This window comes from Halictus rubicundus, chromosome 3 (assembly GCF_050948215.1).
Source record: "Halictus rubicundus isolate RS-2024b chromosome 3, iyHalRubi1_principal, whole genome shotgun sequence".
Classification (NCBI taxonomy): domain Eukaryota; kingdom Metazoa; phylum Arthropoda; class Insecta; order Hymenoptera; family Halictidae; genus Halictus; species Halictus rubicundus.
Window position 1 is genome coordinate 18154420 of NC_135151.1, and position 15624 is coordinate 18170043.

Here is a 15624-nt window from a genome sequence, read left to right on the forward strand (position 1 = left end):
CGCGCTTCTTGTCTACGTACTTTGTCTGTCGGTCTCATTGTACATTGAACACGCGATTAAATAAACAGACTATCCTGTTAAATAAACTGTCTCTGTTTTGTGGTAACACAACCACAGCGGCCGTACCTTCCGAGGATCATATTCGTCATTGCATACTTTTTCATTTTCATGCGGGATTTAATGCAACGGTAACAACAAAGAAAATTTGCGATGTTTATGGAGATGTATTGAAGGTCAACAAGTGTCAACGTTGGTTCAGAAGGTTTGCTGCTGGTGATTATGATCTCTCCGACAGGCCTCGAAGTGGACGACCAGTTGATTTTGATAATGACACCCTAAAATCTCTAGTGGAAGCTGATCCAAAATTAAGTATGCAAGAATTATCGAGAAGCCTTGGGTCCACATGGTCAACTATACAAAGGCACCTACACGAAACGGGAAAAGCATGTAGGCAAGGGATATGGGCGCCGCATCAATTATCCGAGACCAACGAGAATATTCATCGATCAATTTGCACTTGATTGCTATCCAGATTTCGTAGAGATCCATTTCTTAGCGGAATCGTTACCGGAGATGAAAAATGGATTCTTTATGATAACATGAAGCGTTCCAAGCAATAGCTTTCTGCAAATCAAACCGCAATATCAACCCCCAAACCCAGCTTATCACTTAGAAAGGTGTTACTGTGAATTTGTTGGGACTGTCGTCGTGGCATAATTCACTTTGAGCTGTTGAAACCTGGAGAAACAGTTACTGCTGGGTTGTATTGTTAGCAATTACAACGGCTGTATTCAGAACTATTGAAAGAGATGGCATCTTTAGTCCACAGAAAAGGTGTAACACTGCAAATTGACAATGCCCGGTCCCGTACAGCGAAACTCACTCAGGAAAAAATCAAAGAATTACAATGGGAAGTTTTACCGCAGCCCCGTACTCACCGGATATTGCTCTCTCTGATCTTTTCAGATCTCTGGAGCATTATTTAAGAAATAAAACATTCTGTAGAAGATGTTAGTAAGCTTGAGTCATATTTTGCTTCGCGAACCCTGGATTTCTATAAGAGGGGGATTGAAAATTTGCAGGAAAGATGGCAAACTGTCCTTATTATGAGATTATATAATAAATTAAGAAATAAAAACTTGAATTTACTACAAAGTTTGTTTTTGTCCCCGTAATGATATCGGGCAATGCAATTCGACCCCTCGTAGCAATTTCTAACGGTAAAAATCATGCGAAGAAAAAATAAAAATGGTAACCGAGAGCGACACGAGGACCAGAGAGAGTGAGAGAGAGAGAGAGGGGTTTTTGATTCTTCTCTTGTTTCGTTTCGCATCGGCGTCGCGCGTCGATCGATTTGAAAAGCAGTCTCCGTCGAAATTGCCGCGTCCAAATTAACGGTTAGAAACTGAAGAGAGTTTCGCGTTGTAAATTGTTCCATTGACCCGATTCCTCGAGCATTCCTCATCCCCCGCAGCGTTCGAGCGCACATACACTCCGCGTCTACGTTCGTGTGTGCGTGTCGGTGTAATTTATCGGTTTCGCCGTCGAATTAATTAAACACGCGATTTCTACGGGACGCGTTAACCTGCAACGTGTTTTTCGCTGTCGATAATCTCTCCTCGCGGTGGCTCGGGTATCTCGGAACCGGAGAATTCCCGTGCACGGTGAAAAATGGCGACCGAGTTGTCGCGGCGTATCAAATACGCCATGGCGCATTTATCGCGCAAACAGTACACCTCCCTGCTAGCACGGCCGAACTGGAGAAGAATACAGAGAAGGGACGACAACATTCTGGTGAGCGATCCGTAGCCTCGCGTCGCCGAAGCAAATCGTCCAAAGACTCCCTCGTATTTTTCTTTATCAGCCGAACCCGTACGGGATCCGGCGAGCAGCGCTGAGAGCTCGCGCCTCGAAACGCATCAAAGTCATGGCTCGGCCGAAGCACGTCAGCAAGAAGTACGATCCAGAGTGAGTATCCTGGGAATTTACGGGTTTCCGAGAGCGCGAGCGATATCGGTGAGCCGATCTCGACTAGAAATCGGTTTGGTTTTCGAGCAGAACCGCGCCGCCGAGCTACCCGCGAATCCACCCGAAAACTCTCGAAGCGAAGATCACCAAACGCATCTTGGACCTGGCGCTGCCTCAGAAAAGGCGAGTAAACTCCGTGCCTTTTCAGCTTTAATCGAAAGCGGCATACGCGGAGATTGTACCTTTAAAATTCCAGAAAGAAATTCGAACGGTTTTCTTTCGATACAAGACGACCGAGTTATTCGCGCAACAAGAAAATCCCCTCTACAGTGAATTCTCGTTACGAGTCAGTTGCGCCGTTCTGGTGACTGACTCTTAGACGAAATCTGAGGTTGTAATACAAAAGCCTATGACTACTAAGCGATAGTGACAAGAAGACTGAGAAAATGTCTTTCTCCGATACAATGTTGCACGTAGCTCGAGAGACGGCTCTCGAGCTTCGGCCCCTCACCGTGGTGGTGTGGGTAGTTCCACTGACTCCAAATTGTAAGGTTGGCGCTGACTCGTAATGAGAATTCACTGTACCCCTTCCGACATTAAAACCAGAACGAGTTGTCATATTCTGTCCTTGTCCTAGCCGTTTTCGGTCTGTCGGACAACTAACTATGGGACCCATAAACTCTCTGACTAACTTAATCCACCATACGCCGAGACAACGTCTTATATCGAAAGAAAACTGTAGTCGTGTGTAAATGACCCGGTATTAATAAAGGAATCTCGAAGATCGTGTTAATAAGATGCTGATGAAGCTCTGGTTTCGCTGTTAGGACGCTGTTGGCGAACATGCGGTTCCAAACGAGCGGCAACATTACGGAGACTCTGTGGAAGGTTCAGAACTCGCGGTACCGGAGGTATCGATATTTCTGCAACGCCAGGCTGCAGCGGGAGGCGAGGAAAAGGTGAGGGTGTTCCTTCAGCGGAGGGGCGTTCGTCGTCGTTTCGTCTCTTCCGAGGGAAAATCGAGAAAACGTCACGCAAACAACGAACAGTAATCGGATTGTCCATTCCAGATGGAAGTTCTCTCACTCGCGGACACGATCCCGTAAAGTCGGATTTGGATCACGCGAGAGCACGATCCCGTTCGCCCTCGCGTCTCGTTCTCTCGCATTTTCAAAACTCGCGACACCGTCGCGGCGTTTTCCAAAATCGTGGATTCTCCTCGATTTTTCCGCCGACAGCGTGGGGACGCGTTCGTGAAACTTTCCGCGGAACTCGCGAATAGCTGGCAGGCACGAGCGACCTCGATGTAATTACTAATACGTAGAACCCAGGGGCGTTCGCCGAGCAAACTCTCGAGTCTCCTGTACTGTTCTCGCGTTCCCGCACGCGACGCATCCCGATTGTTCCCTTACAGAAACTGTAACGAGCTCTCGCGCCCGATAGCAACTTCGATTCGTTTTGTCCGCCTCTACGCGAACGTTTCTTCGCAGACAGAGGATCCTGGCGAAGTTGCGCAGAGCGGTGAAGCCCGAGGAATGGCACCAACACTTGGAGTCCATGGAGAGGCTGGCCACGCCGAAAGTCCCACCGAAACCGAAGCCTATCGTACGTACTCTGCGTGCCTCGCAAGAAGTCCTCTGACAGGAATTCAGATTGGGATCAGAATTCGATTGGATCGTTCCACAGGAACTTCCGGTTCTACCTGAATTATTGGCTAAAGCGTGTGACGTCAAAGCCCAACCATTGGCTGCGAGCGAGGACTCCTCTTGCATCTGTGCCGTCTCAAGGGACTTCTTGCGAGGCAGGGACAGTAGACAGTCATACGTGTGTCTCCGTCAGACTGCGGATCTTCATGTTAAGGAGACCCATAAGTAATCGACTATTTTGAAATCTAAAACAAACTTTGTAGTAAATTCAAGTTTTTATTTCTTAATTTATTATATAATCTCCATCGGAGAGCAGAAATATAAATGTAATATAATAAAGCGTAAACCAAAGGTAACAGAGTAGGAAATGGTGGAATAATCGGGATAAGAATAGGAATAGGCAGAATATACGTAGAGTAGTCAGAGTAGGGATGGGTGAGTCAGAGAGAGAGAACGGGAGAGAGAGAGAGAGAGATAAATAAAAATTCTCGGCATCGATTACAAGGGAGATCAGGATCTAGCGACTAGATCAATGTCTTCTTATACGTCCCTGCAGCTCGTCTTTAATTGTCGGCCTCTCATGATACACTGATTCGCTAGAGATTCATCGGTAGAGATAAGCCTACAATGTGACGGTAATGGATGCGACGGAGGAACCGAATGGAAGTATTTGAAGAGCTACTTGAAGCAATTTATTCTCCATTCATATTTGTTTTGTCCAATAGAAAGGATGGTAGCATTCCAGTTGAGAGAGCAGGGACGACACCAAGGAAATCTCATCTCATACAATTTTTTCCTTGTCATTAATAGACTGCGGATTGAGCGTAATTTAAACCAGCAAAAACAGAAGAGCTTAGAAGTACTGTTATATTATTTTCAACCTGTTAACACTGGAACTACCGAGTAATAAATACAAGCGATGTGTACTGCTTTGTAGTAACGACAAGACTACATCTATTCAACGAAGAAGTTCAGTCAAAAATTTCTGATGAAAACGTTTGCATCATTTCGGTAATCGTGAAAGAAAAAAAATTGGGAACCAGTCGTTTCGACTGGTCCGGTAGTTCTAGCGTTAAACGTACCAAGAAAGGAAGCGAGCTTGTGTTTCGCTGCAGTTCGTTGTAATCCAGAAAATGTTTATTTCGCACAAGGATCCGCAGTCTGATCGTCGATAGCAAATGCGATATTCGGTCGACCTGTTCGAAGCGGTGCACCCTGTATGCATAATAGACAGTGTACACTTCGGTGCAGCAGGTTCCGAAAAATATGTTGATTCGCGCGGCAAAGAGACTGGGGAACAGAGGTCAGCTCATTTGGGACCCGGAGTCGAAGCGAAACCGCTTCCTCGCGTTTGTTTTACGAGAGCGTGCGCGATGCAGGTTCCGTTCGCTTGCCGATTCCAGGGTAAGAAGAAGAAATGGAGACGGGTGAACACGCAAAGACTCGAAGAGCTGTCGACTCCGGTGAGCAGAGAGTTGCCGGACCCCAAGGTTCCACTTATGGTTCCGGTATCGGCCCTCACCTACAACATCACGGAACGTATGGTTGAGCTGGCGCGTCACAGGGAAGAGTCGCCATTGCGTCTGCCACCGCGGATTCTAGGGACTGTGTCCAAAGCGGCTCTCACCGCCGAAGGTATGCTACCTGTGCATCCTAGATCCCAAATCCCAGATCTCCGCTCGCAATCCTCCGCCACCGCGTGCTTTTCTCCGAACTTTCCACTTATCGGACCCTCGACTCGCTTCTCGCGGTTTCCTCGACACGATTTCCACGAGTCTTTCGAGTTCGCGAAAAATTCGCGCCGATTATCCGTCTGCGTCGATCTACAGGGTGGCCCATCCGCAGTATTATCGTCCCCCCAGAATGTCTGTTGACGCTTCGACTCCCCCGAAAATGGTAGCATTAATGTATGCATTAATGTATCGGATATAGCAGATAAATCGTAATATTTCAATTTTTATTTCAGTCAATATACCACTTTGATTTTAGGACTTCACAATTTAAATTGTAAGTAAGGAATGCGACGAAAGGGAAAAAGGGGGGAGATAATAAAGAAGGGCAGACACTGTTTTGACTTTATGGCAATTTTTATACTGCTGGATTGGCATTCGAAGTGTTGATCGAGAAACGCTTCGAGCAGAACTTCAATGCATAATATATTGTGATCTTCCAAGGTCACCGAAGGTCATTCTTCGCCGTTCAAAACATACCTTCATTTCAAAAACACTGAATTTGGATTAAAAAATCGGGGGGGATCTAGATTTCATTTTTGGAATCACCTAGAATTCTAATCATCGAAGGACACGAATCGGATGTAAAACTTTAAGGGTGGGGGCTCGGCTCGAATGGACCACCCTGTACATATCGATTCCTTTAACGTTTCCGAAGAGATAACGATCGCTAGACAGAAGGAATTTCGCGTCTTTTAATTTCGCAGCGACGCCGAGGTTGATTATCCTGGCGAAGCCGGCGGAACGTCCTGCAGGAATAGAAACCGACCTCAGAGAGGACGCGTTCACAGTCTCGCCGAAAGCACTGAAAGCCAGATGCTCGAGACGACTGAAGATCTTGGCCAGACCGAAGACCTACAGAAAATGAATCGTTTCGTATTGTAATTTGTCCCCCGCATTCATCATCGTCCTTGTCGAGTGCAACGTCTTTCATTGCCCATTCAACACGAGTAATTGTCTTTCAGTTTGCCGTTGCATTTCTTTTCTGAAACGGAAGACGTCCTCCGGTTCGAGTAGCCTAGATTTAACTCTTTCATTTAACCCCCTCTCGTACAATTTCCTTCACGGCTACCGGTAATCGGAACTCCTTTGTCTTCGAGAAGACCGTTTACGTTCGCTCTATACCCACGTTTACTTTAATGCTTCGGTATACAGTGAATTCTCGATATATGTCAACAACACGGGTCGTGTATCGTCCAGGGGACATACCCGAGTTATGTTTACATTCCTCGGCGTCCGAGACCTCTCGAGCTTCGGGGCCCCTCACGAGGTATACCCTGCGGTAGTGGGGATAATTCTGCGACGTTTATCGTCCAGGCCTTGGCGACACATACAGGGTGTTTATTTGAAAACTTTCCAGCCGAATATCTCGAAAAGTATGAAAGATATGAAAAAAGTGTAAAACACGTGTCCAAGGATTTCGAGGGGTATCAGTTTTTTTATTTAGGTGGCGTTCCCAAAGTCATTTGAAGGTCAACTTTGTTTTTTTTTTTTTAATGAAAACCTATGTTTTTTGTTATGGGAACATTTGGAAAATTTGTTACAGTTATAAAGAAATTACAAACTTTCTCGCAGTATAAGTATGACTCGCTCTGCTTCTCTTTAACACTTTGAACGCCCAACTAGAAACCCCAAAAATTCCATAAAATCAAAGTAAGTTATTCGATGAAATAAAAATTGCAAAAAATTAAATTAATAATTAAAAAATTAAATCATTTTAAAACCTACACAAATAATTCCGTCACCCACATATGGGTGACGTGGCATTCAACGTGTTAAATATCTCCGGAAACTAGTGCGCGGATAAAAAAAAGTATCCTACGAAAATCGCTGGTCTTTTTACGTACAACAAGATCCCATAATAAAAAAATATAGGTTTCCATTTGGAAGAACAAAGTGGACCTTCAAATGACCTTGAAAACGCCACCCAAATAAAAAACTGATATTGCCCTCCTCTTTGCCCCTCGAAAACCTTGGACACGACTATCTCGCGGAAGATCGTCCTCGCAGAAAAGTCCTCCGCTGTTCTTTCCGCGCAAGAACGCTGAAGAGCCTGTCGCTGGCGGCGACTCCTCAGCCGCGTCTGTCGTGGTTCGTCGTCGGATGTGTCGCGGAAATAGTCTATCATCGAGCTATGTCTGCGGCTCTGTGCCGTGACAAAGCGCAAGTTCGACCGGCAAACACGCTCGCGGTCGGAAGGATACGTTCTGCCTCGAGCAGACACCGCGGCGCAGATCGAACGGGGCGAATGGAAACGCAAAGAATCGGAAACGAGCCGAACCTTCTTACGATTCCGAGCACGTTCGGCCACTTTTGCCCTCGCTGCTTCTTTTGTCTCTTATCCACGAGCGGTCGACGACGCCTTCTTCCTCTCCCGGTTTCGTTACGCGACGCTACGTTTCGCTCCGTTTCGTCCCGCGACCGAGAAAACTCGAAACGGGAGCGGCGGGTTGCGTCGCTGTTCGAAAAGTTGCAATTCCGATCTCCCCGAATGGACGGTGTCCGAGATGCGCAGGAAACGTTGCGGAGATCCTTGCACGTCCGATCGCTATAGCACACAGGTGTTAACTAGGGATGGGATCAAGTTCAATATGTACTCACGAACCCGAGTCAAGTTCAATAACCAAGTTTCATTTCATGGGTTTCGATTACTACTTAACCCTTTGCACTCGAAGCCATTTTAACTCCAAAGCGAAACGTTTCTTCAGAATATTTCCCTTCTATATATTTCTTTTCATGTTATACATACGAAAATGGTGCAAGTTACTCGTACAGTACTGAAGTGTTTAGTAATTTATTGAATACAAACAAGTTTAATAATGTAAAAAATATTTTGATTAATGGCACAGCAATTTTTAGTGCCGCCTTACAGTCGCCATTCGAGTGCTAAGGGTTAAAAGCAATAAATGTTTCAATGATTATACTTGAGAAGTATTCCTTGTATACGAACAGTTATCGAATCTCGGAATGAGTACTTACAAGTTTCGAAAAGATACTTATAAGTAGTTCGATGTTGAAAGGAATCGAATCTTTCACAGGTAGTACTCGAATCTTGGAAATCAGAACTGCATAGTAAGTTTTGAGCACTTTCTTTATTAAATTCGTAACTATTTAAGAATAATATTTCATTTACAATACTTGGTTTTATCCTATTTCTTTTCTTATCGATGATATTTCCTGCTTTTGAAAAAACTCTTTCTGAAGGTACAGAAATGGGGTACTTCAATGAATTTTCACGCCAACATAATAACGGGTCTTCTTTGCGTTCTAAATATTGTGATTTTAGATCATTTTCCGCTTCTAACGCAGCAGACGATGAGATAGGTATCGCATTATACCGAGCGTGCAAGAATACGGAAGTTCGTAACGATATTCATAATAATTTCGAAAGTTTCGAAACTGTACGACCAAGATTCGAGTATACTTGCGGATATTATTTCCGTTTACCACAATACTTGTAAAGGGTTCCAAACTGTCTGGCAAAGGTTCGAGCATACTTTGGAGTACTATTTTTTTTTTTTCGAAGTACTTATAGAGAGTTCGAATTCCATCGATCAAGGTTCGAACCTGTTTGCGAGGAGGATTAAGAGAATCCCTCTGCAATATACGTATATGAACTTGCAAGGGTCAAAATCTTGAGAAATTGACGCTTCAATATTGCAATGAGCAGTTTAAAAGTGGTCACTTGTGTTTCCTAAAAGTCCCAAATTGCGAATTTCTACCTGATCGTGGAGTAATTTGTAATATTCGGCAGAAAACTCGCTTTCTGAAGCAACTGTGACGTCACAAGATGGCTGCCGCAGAGAGATTCTCTTAATTTCGAGAGATTTAGTGTTCGTATCGAAAAGAAAGGCTCTGGACAGACGTAGCAAAGACATGTGCAAACACGGTGGTATGCATTTTTCATTGATTACTTACTTATTTAAGACGTAAAATGTCTAGAAAAAAGGCACAGCGTAACATAGCGTGACAGTCAAGGCCAAATGCCTGCCGGCCCCCCTGTTGCGCCGGCCTTGTGTGCCGGGTGACACGAGTCTTTGCCAATCTTTGGAAGCTTGTGTTGGAAGTATGTTCTATTATCTAAGAACGGAAGTACTGCAACACGCTGGAGGAACATCCAGAGTTTTTCTTGAAAAAAATTTTTTTAATGAAAGGAAGAAGAAAGAAAGTTGCTCTGGGCACAGGTTTGGGTTTACCGAATGATACGAGGACCAAGCATTGCTGTTTCCTCGCTAATAATAACCGATAACGTGGTTCTCCCTCGCGCAACGAATTTTCGAATATTCCTCGGGGTCTGTACAGTGCACAGGTCCCCGAAGGACCTAGCTTATTTCATGGCATATTCATTACACGACTTCGGATTAATTCCATCCATATTATGGAAATGACCCAGCGAGCGTATCAGATACGGTTTAATGGATTTGAAGTTTCTTCGAGAGTCGCGACTATCTCTCGTGGGTACGTGCAGTTTAGTAAGAACGCGATCGCGTAGATCCTCCGATCCCGGTGTTCGAACGAGGGACTATGTAATTATGAATGGACCGGGAAAGACTGACGATAGAGAGAGAGAGAGAGAGAGAGAGAGAGAGAGAGAGAGAGAGAGAGAGAGAGAGAGAGAGAAAGAGAGGAAGGGAACAACGTTGAACGATGCTCGTGTACCGGGATCGGCGGCTCTCGAGCAGATAACCGCGCGAGATAATCGGCCGGAGCTTCTCAAGGGGTGCTTCTGCTGGCTGGGAGCAACAGTGAAAGGGTAACGGCCAAGGTAAAAGTGCTGTCGGCAGTGGTTGCCGGATGAAAGCACCGGGATCCGAGCGTATATTCGTTACACGGTACCCGAGGGGAACCCCGAGGTAACGTTTTTAATCGATTCAGCGATTAAAGGGGCTACGGCAGCTCGTTTCCGTGCCGCGAAATATTTTCGGAACCTCCTTATCGGCTCTCGTCGATCGCCGATGTAACGAGCCCCGTGATCCTCGACTCTCGCGCCGATTAATTCCCGATTTAACGCTCGAACTGCCGACCGAAAACAAATTGGCACTTGCCCGTGTCAGATATCGACCAGCAGGTTTTCCGTTTCGTTCGTCGCGTTAAGAAATTAGTGTATCCGATTTTCTACGGCGCGACGCACAGTGGTGCCAAGGCGGGAAAAAATCCATTTTATAAATTTTCGATTTTTATAGAAAAAACAATTATTTTTGTATAGACTAATAGTGCGTGCATATTGTGCCAAAGTCCGATTTAAAAAGAAAATTTTTTTACGGAGACGTACGCATGGTAAATAACCATTTCTTCGCTCCTGGGAGTTCATCAGTTTTCGGTGCGATAGTTATGTAATTACTCCGCCTATAATTGAATACTTAGGGGTCTGCAAATCATATGGGTCATTGCAAATGGCTTCGACTATTAAGTGGTGAAAAAAATTTTTCAAAAAAAGTTGTTTAACATTAAGTAATATGGGCTAATCTGAAGCCTCTTTGCGTTACGCTCATTTTTTATGTATGGAGGAATACAAAAAATCCTTTGAAAAGCGTCGATCTGGAACTAATCGTTTTGGCAAGTTGTAATGTTGATCTAGCTTTGTGCAAAAAATCATGAGATACTTCGAGATACTTTCGCCGCAATTTAACTTTAAATATCAACTTTCCGAATTTCCAAGAATAAATCGCGCGGAAGTCACGATTATATGATGTTTTAGGTGAAATTTTTAAGGGATACATATCAGATAATAACAAAAAATGTGACATTCGTACATACAAAAAAATATTTAATAACAATTTTTTATGTTAAATAAACAGATTTTCCGTTCACTGGACCACTGTCGCAAAAATGCAACAGGTATTTTTTGGTAGTGCTCCAATGAACGCTACAAAAATAATTTATGTACGATAAAAAAAATTGTTATTAAGTATTTTTTTATACATAAAAATTTAACAAATCATATGCACTTCACATTTTTCTTTATTATTTAGAAATATTTCCAAAAAATGTCACCTGGAAATTCTGAAAGTTGATATTTAAACTTAAATTGCGGCGAAAGGGTCTCGAAAGGTCTCATGATTTTTTGCACAAAGTTAGATCAATATTACACCTTGCCAAAACGATTAGTTCCAGACTAAAATCTATTAAAGGATTTGTCGTATGCTTCCATAAATAAAAAATGGGCAGAAAACAAAGGTTTTCGATTAGCCCATATTACTTAATGTTAACAACTTTTTACAAAAATTTTTTTTACCAAATAAGCGTTATACCTGTGGCAATCTGTCCACAAATTTTCAAACAAATTCGTTGGATAGTTTCGTTTTTACAGATTTTTTGCCGCTTTTTGGCTATTTGGCATCGCTGTGCGACGCGCGGCTCGGTACAATGTTACCTAGGTGTTGGTGTGCAAGACGGCAAGAGAAATGATTAAAGAAAGAAGGAAATTGTGGCACGAGTGAAAATTTTTATTCCGCATAAAGCAGCCCGCTAACGACCCTCCTAATTATAGGAAAGCCCACCGTTTCTGCCCGTCCACGCACTGTGAAACGATTAACATACCTCTTCGACTTGCAATTCAGAAAGATCCCTTTGAGATGTAAAATCATGAACGAGGCGCAATTGATTGAACCGAAGAAGTTGGGAGGATCTTTCGTCGCACAATTATTTTCGAAGAACGTGCCAGGGTTTCAGGGGAAATTGAAACGGCAAAAGACAAGGGTATGAAGTATGTCGAAAGTGGGCCTGCAAGAAACCAGTATAAAATGAATACGAGAGGATCTTCTAAGCCGCAACTGCTTTCGAAGAACATGCAACAAAGGTGACAAAGGTACGAATTGTGTAGAAAGTGGCATTGTGCGAAATTTAGCCTACCGGGAGGCAGCGTTGTCCAAAATTGGATACCTGGGTGGGGGGTGGGAAACGGGGGAAATTGACAATGAGTAGCTGCACTCGGGACGATAACGTTAAGTTCTAATCGAGGATCAAGCGAAGGAGAATGGAGACAAACGACGGTGTTCGGTGCGCAACAAATTGAAAGCGTAAGGGAGGGTAGAACAGAGAGAGAGAGAGAGAGAGAGAGAGAGAGAGAGAGAGAGAGAGAGAGAGAGAGAGAGAGAGAGAGAGAGAGAGAGAGAGGAGAGCGGTGTGTGCGCGTCGTTATTTGCAGTTGGTTCTCGCGCTCTCGCGCAATCTGGGCGCACACGCGCAGCGTCTCGAGAGCCTATTTTTTCCAGTTAGGAGGACAGGCGATGCAGAAACCCGGGAAACGGTACACAAGTTTCATTAGAACGCCGTTCCGTGAGTCGATTGGGGCTTCGCGAGCCCCGGCCAGTCACGGAACACGCGTTTACCCAGGACCACGATGAACTTGCTAAGCAAACGAAACGCGTTCCGCGCGATATACACCGGAAATATGGCCGGAGTACCGTCGTAAAATCGCGGAGTTGCGAGCAGAACGTCCGAGAGAGGACGAGCTTTATTTATCGGAATCGGATTCCGTTCCAATTTTCGTCTCCGCGTACCTATTCTCTCGCTCTCCCTCTCTCTCTCTCTCTCTCTCTCTCTCTCTCTCTCTCTCTCTCTCTCTCTCTCTCTCTCTCTCTCTCTCTCTCTCTCTCTCTCTCTCTCTCTCTCTCTGTTCAATGGGTGCACGGTATCGCTTCAAAACTGTTATAATTTCGATTTCGGTCCTTGAAACGGTTGTAAAGAATCTACATTCCGGGTAACTGTTTGCGAAGAGCCGGAATTTACTACTGTCATCTGTTTCGGTTACGATTCCTATTTCCATTCGCGTATTGGTTCCATAACCATCGCGTTTTCGGCTACGAAACCGTTCCAGGATAAATCCTTGCGTCGTCTTCCTGTATATCTGCGCGAGTCTCTCTCAAGGTCACACTTTTCCAGACCCAATCTCTCCAAACATCTCTCCTCTTCGATTGTGGAAAATAGTCTAAAATTGCTGTGCATATTGCTATCATTATATTGCAATTACAACAGTGTGACCTCCATTTGACATCGAGTACGAAAAATTCAGGTTTAACACCCATATGTGGGTGACGGAATTATTTGTCCAGGTTATAAAGTGAATTTTTACGTTGATACATTCATTGTGCCAAATCTGATTAGGATCTGTAAAATTCAAGAAAGTTGGAGGACTACTCGATATCATACATTTAATTTTTCTTAATTTTTATTTCATTAAATAACTTACTTTGATTTTATGGAATTTTGGAGGTTTCTACTTTGGCAGTCAAAGTGTTAAAATAGTGTCGTAATTATATGTATAATCCTTTGCACTCGAATGGCGATTCGCAGGCGCCAATAAAAATTATTCGAAACCTTTTCAACATTACCTCATACGCACAAAACAATGAAAATTACGTAGAACGGAAATATTCTAAATGGGAAGCAAAACCTTCTGGATCAATAGCTTCGAGTGCAAATGGTTAAGCATTATGAATGTCGCAATTGAAAATAAGCAGGAACCGAGAAAAATTTTCTCAAAGGAACATTAGCAATCCGCAATAATAAAATCCGCAGGCTACTCATTACACAGATATACATATCTAAACATGTGTGTCTGTAGATATCTATACATTCCTGTACTTTTAAAAAATGCACACCTTGAGGAAACCCGGAAGTCTCAAAAACTACGATCAAGAAAGAAATATTTTATTCACCGCAACAATCGTCCCACCGAAACGAACGACTAATTTGGAATTCTTTGCTTCGGAGATGAAAGATATTTCGAGAGATCAAATTATGTTCGGCCAGTTCCGGGTGTTTCGGTTCTTTGGTACAGTGATTGGGAGGCGGAGGTTCCCGAGGACTGTTTTAATCAGGAGCTGTACACAACAGTTTGAAACAGTAATTTTCGGAGCCGTTGCAAGCCGGGTGATACACCGTCGACGGTCGGGCCGGCCCGGGCTTTATTATTTCACCGTTTGCCTTTACGAGACGTAAAAATGTATGTGTCGGGCGCAAACGACCGTTGCGAGAGTACACAGGTCGGAATATTAAATTCGACGGAAACGTCGAAATCGCGCCGCGTCGAGCGTGACCAGAAACGTTAACGAGATCTCTCTCGCGATCCCGTGAAATATCCCCGGCAGCCGCCAGAGTTTCGGCGATTCTTGATTCGGAATCGAACCCGATCCCGGATCGGGATCGAGGTACGATTTTCCATCGAGGAGAGATCCTGTTTGTCCGAGGCTGAATCGCGCGACGGGAGAGACCATTGTATCGCGTGCACTCGGATACGTTGAATCGATTCTGCGATGGAAAGAAGACAGAAATGGTCTCTCTCTCTCTCTCTCTCTATCTCGATGGGAGAACGGGAAACGGGGAGCGAGCTGGATCAGCGGAGACGCGGGAGACTTTTCGAAAATCGGCAGAGTTTAATTACGTTCTCGTTAAGCCCCGCCGATCCGATTACAACGGAAGACGGTTTTTCCCTCCCCCGTTCGCTCGCCTTCCCGAAATTCCGTTTCCAGTTTCCGGGTTTCCGGTTAGCGGGCGCGAGCCGCGACCCGTCGCAGATTATTTCCATGGAAATGAGGATCTGCATTGATTTTACGTCGAAGCCGTGCACAGGTGATAGATTGCCCCGCTACCCGATGTCGATCAACTTCTCTCTTTTCGGGCTGAAAAGCATGCCGCGAAATTCTTCTCTTGCCTTTTCGTCTTCCCCCGCCTCCGCGAATCGCCGTCCCGGCCTCGACAGCCTTCTCTCGCCGCCATCCTTCTCGATTTCGTCGACGAAAACGAAATTCCTCGCGCGAACACGTAATTTTCTACGTGTCGAAACGCGTGCCACTCTTTTCCCGCTTTTCGTGTAAGCGTCTTCCGCATCGACGCCGACATTTTGCGTGCGAACCCACCCTGCTACCTCCGGTCCATTGATTCCCCGTTTGCTGTTTATGCAACGCCACCGATGGAGGCCCAGACGCCGTGTGATATTTCGTCAATCCAGCGGAACAATTGCGTCGAAGGAACATTAATTTCCCAGGCAAAAGCCGCGACTCTCCTACTAATTAAAAGCGAAATATTCCATCGAGCCTCGTTGACGATACGCACGCATTTCAATTTGTGGAGCGGCCGTACCGTAAAATAGCGTAACAAAATTGTTATTCAAATACATATACTCGGAGTTGTTATCGGGCACCGAATTTTCTCATGCATTCCAATCGACCGACTGGCCCAATGATTTTAATCAGCCTTCTAAGTATTCGCAGCAATTAACATTTCATTTGAATTTAATTGCGGTAGGGGTCAGTTTTACTTCCGTGGTTATTAATTTA

At 44.6% G+C, this 15624-nt stretch overlaps 1 protein-coding gene across 1 annotated transcript; it reads left to right on the forward strand.

Moving 5' to 3' along the window:
• Positions 1 to 1671: 1671 nt before the first annotated feature.
• On the forward strand, positions 1672 to 6212 carry Theg (Testicular haploid expressed gene). Its single transcript, XM_076784550.1, has 7 exons — positions 1672 to 1794; positions 1865 to 1968; positions 2059 to 2151; positions 2796 to 2927; positions 3459 to 3573; positions 5018 to 5249; positions 6052 to 6212. Exons 1-7 carry the CDS (start codon positions 1672 to 1674, stop codon positions 6210 to 6212), a joined length of 960 nt encoding a protein of 319 aa, XP_076640665.1.
• The last annotated feature ends 9412 nt before the right edge of the window (positions 6213 to 15624 follow it).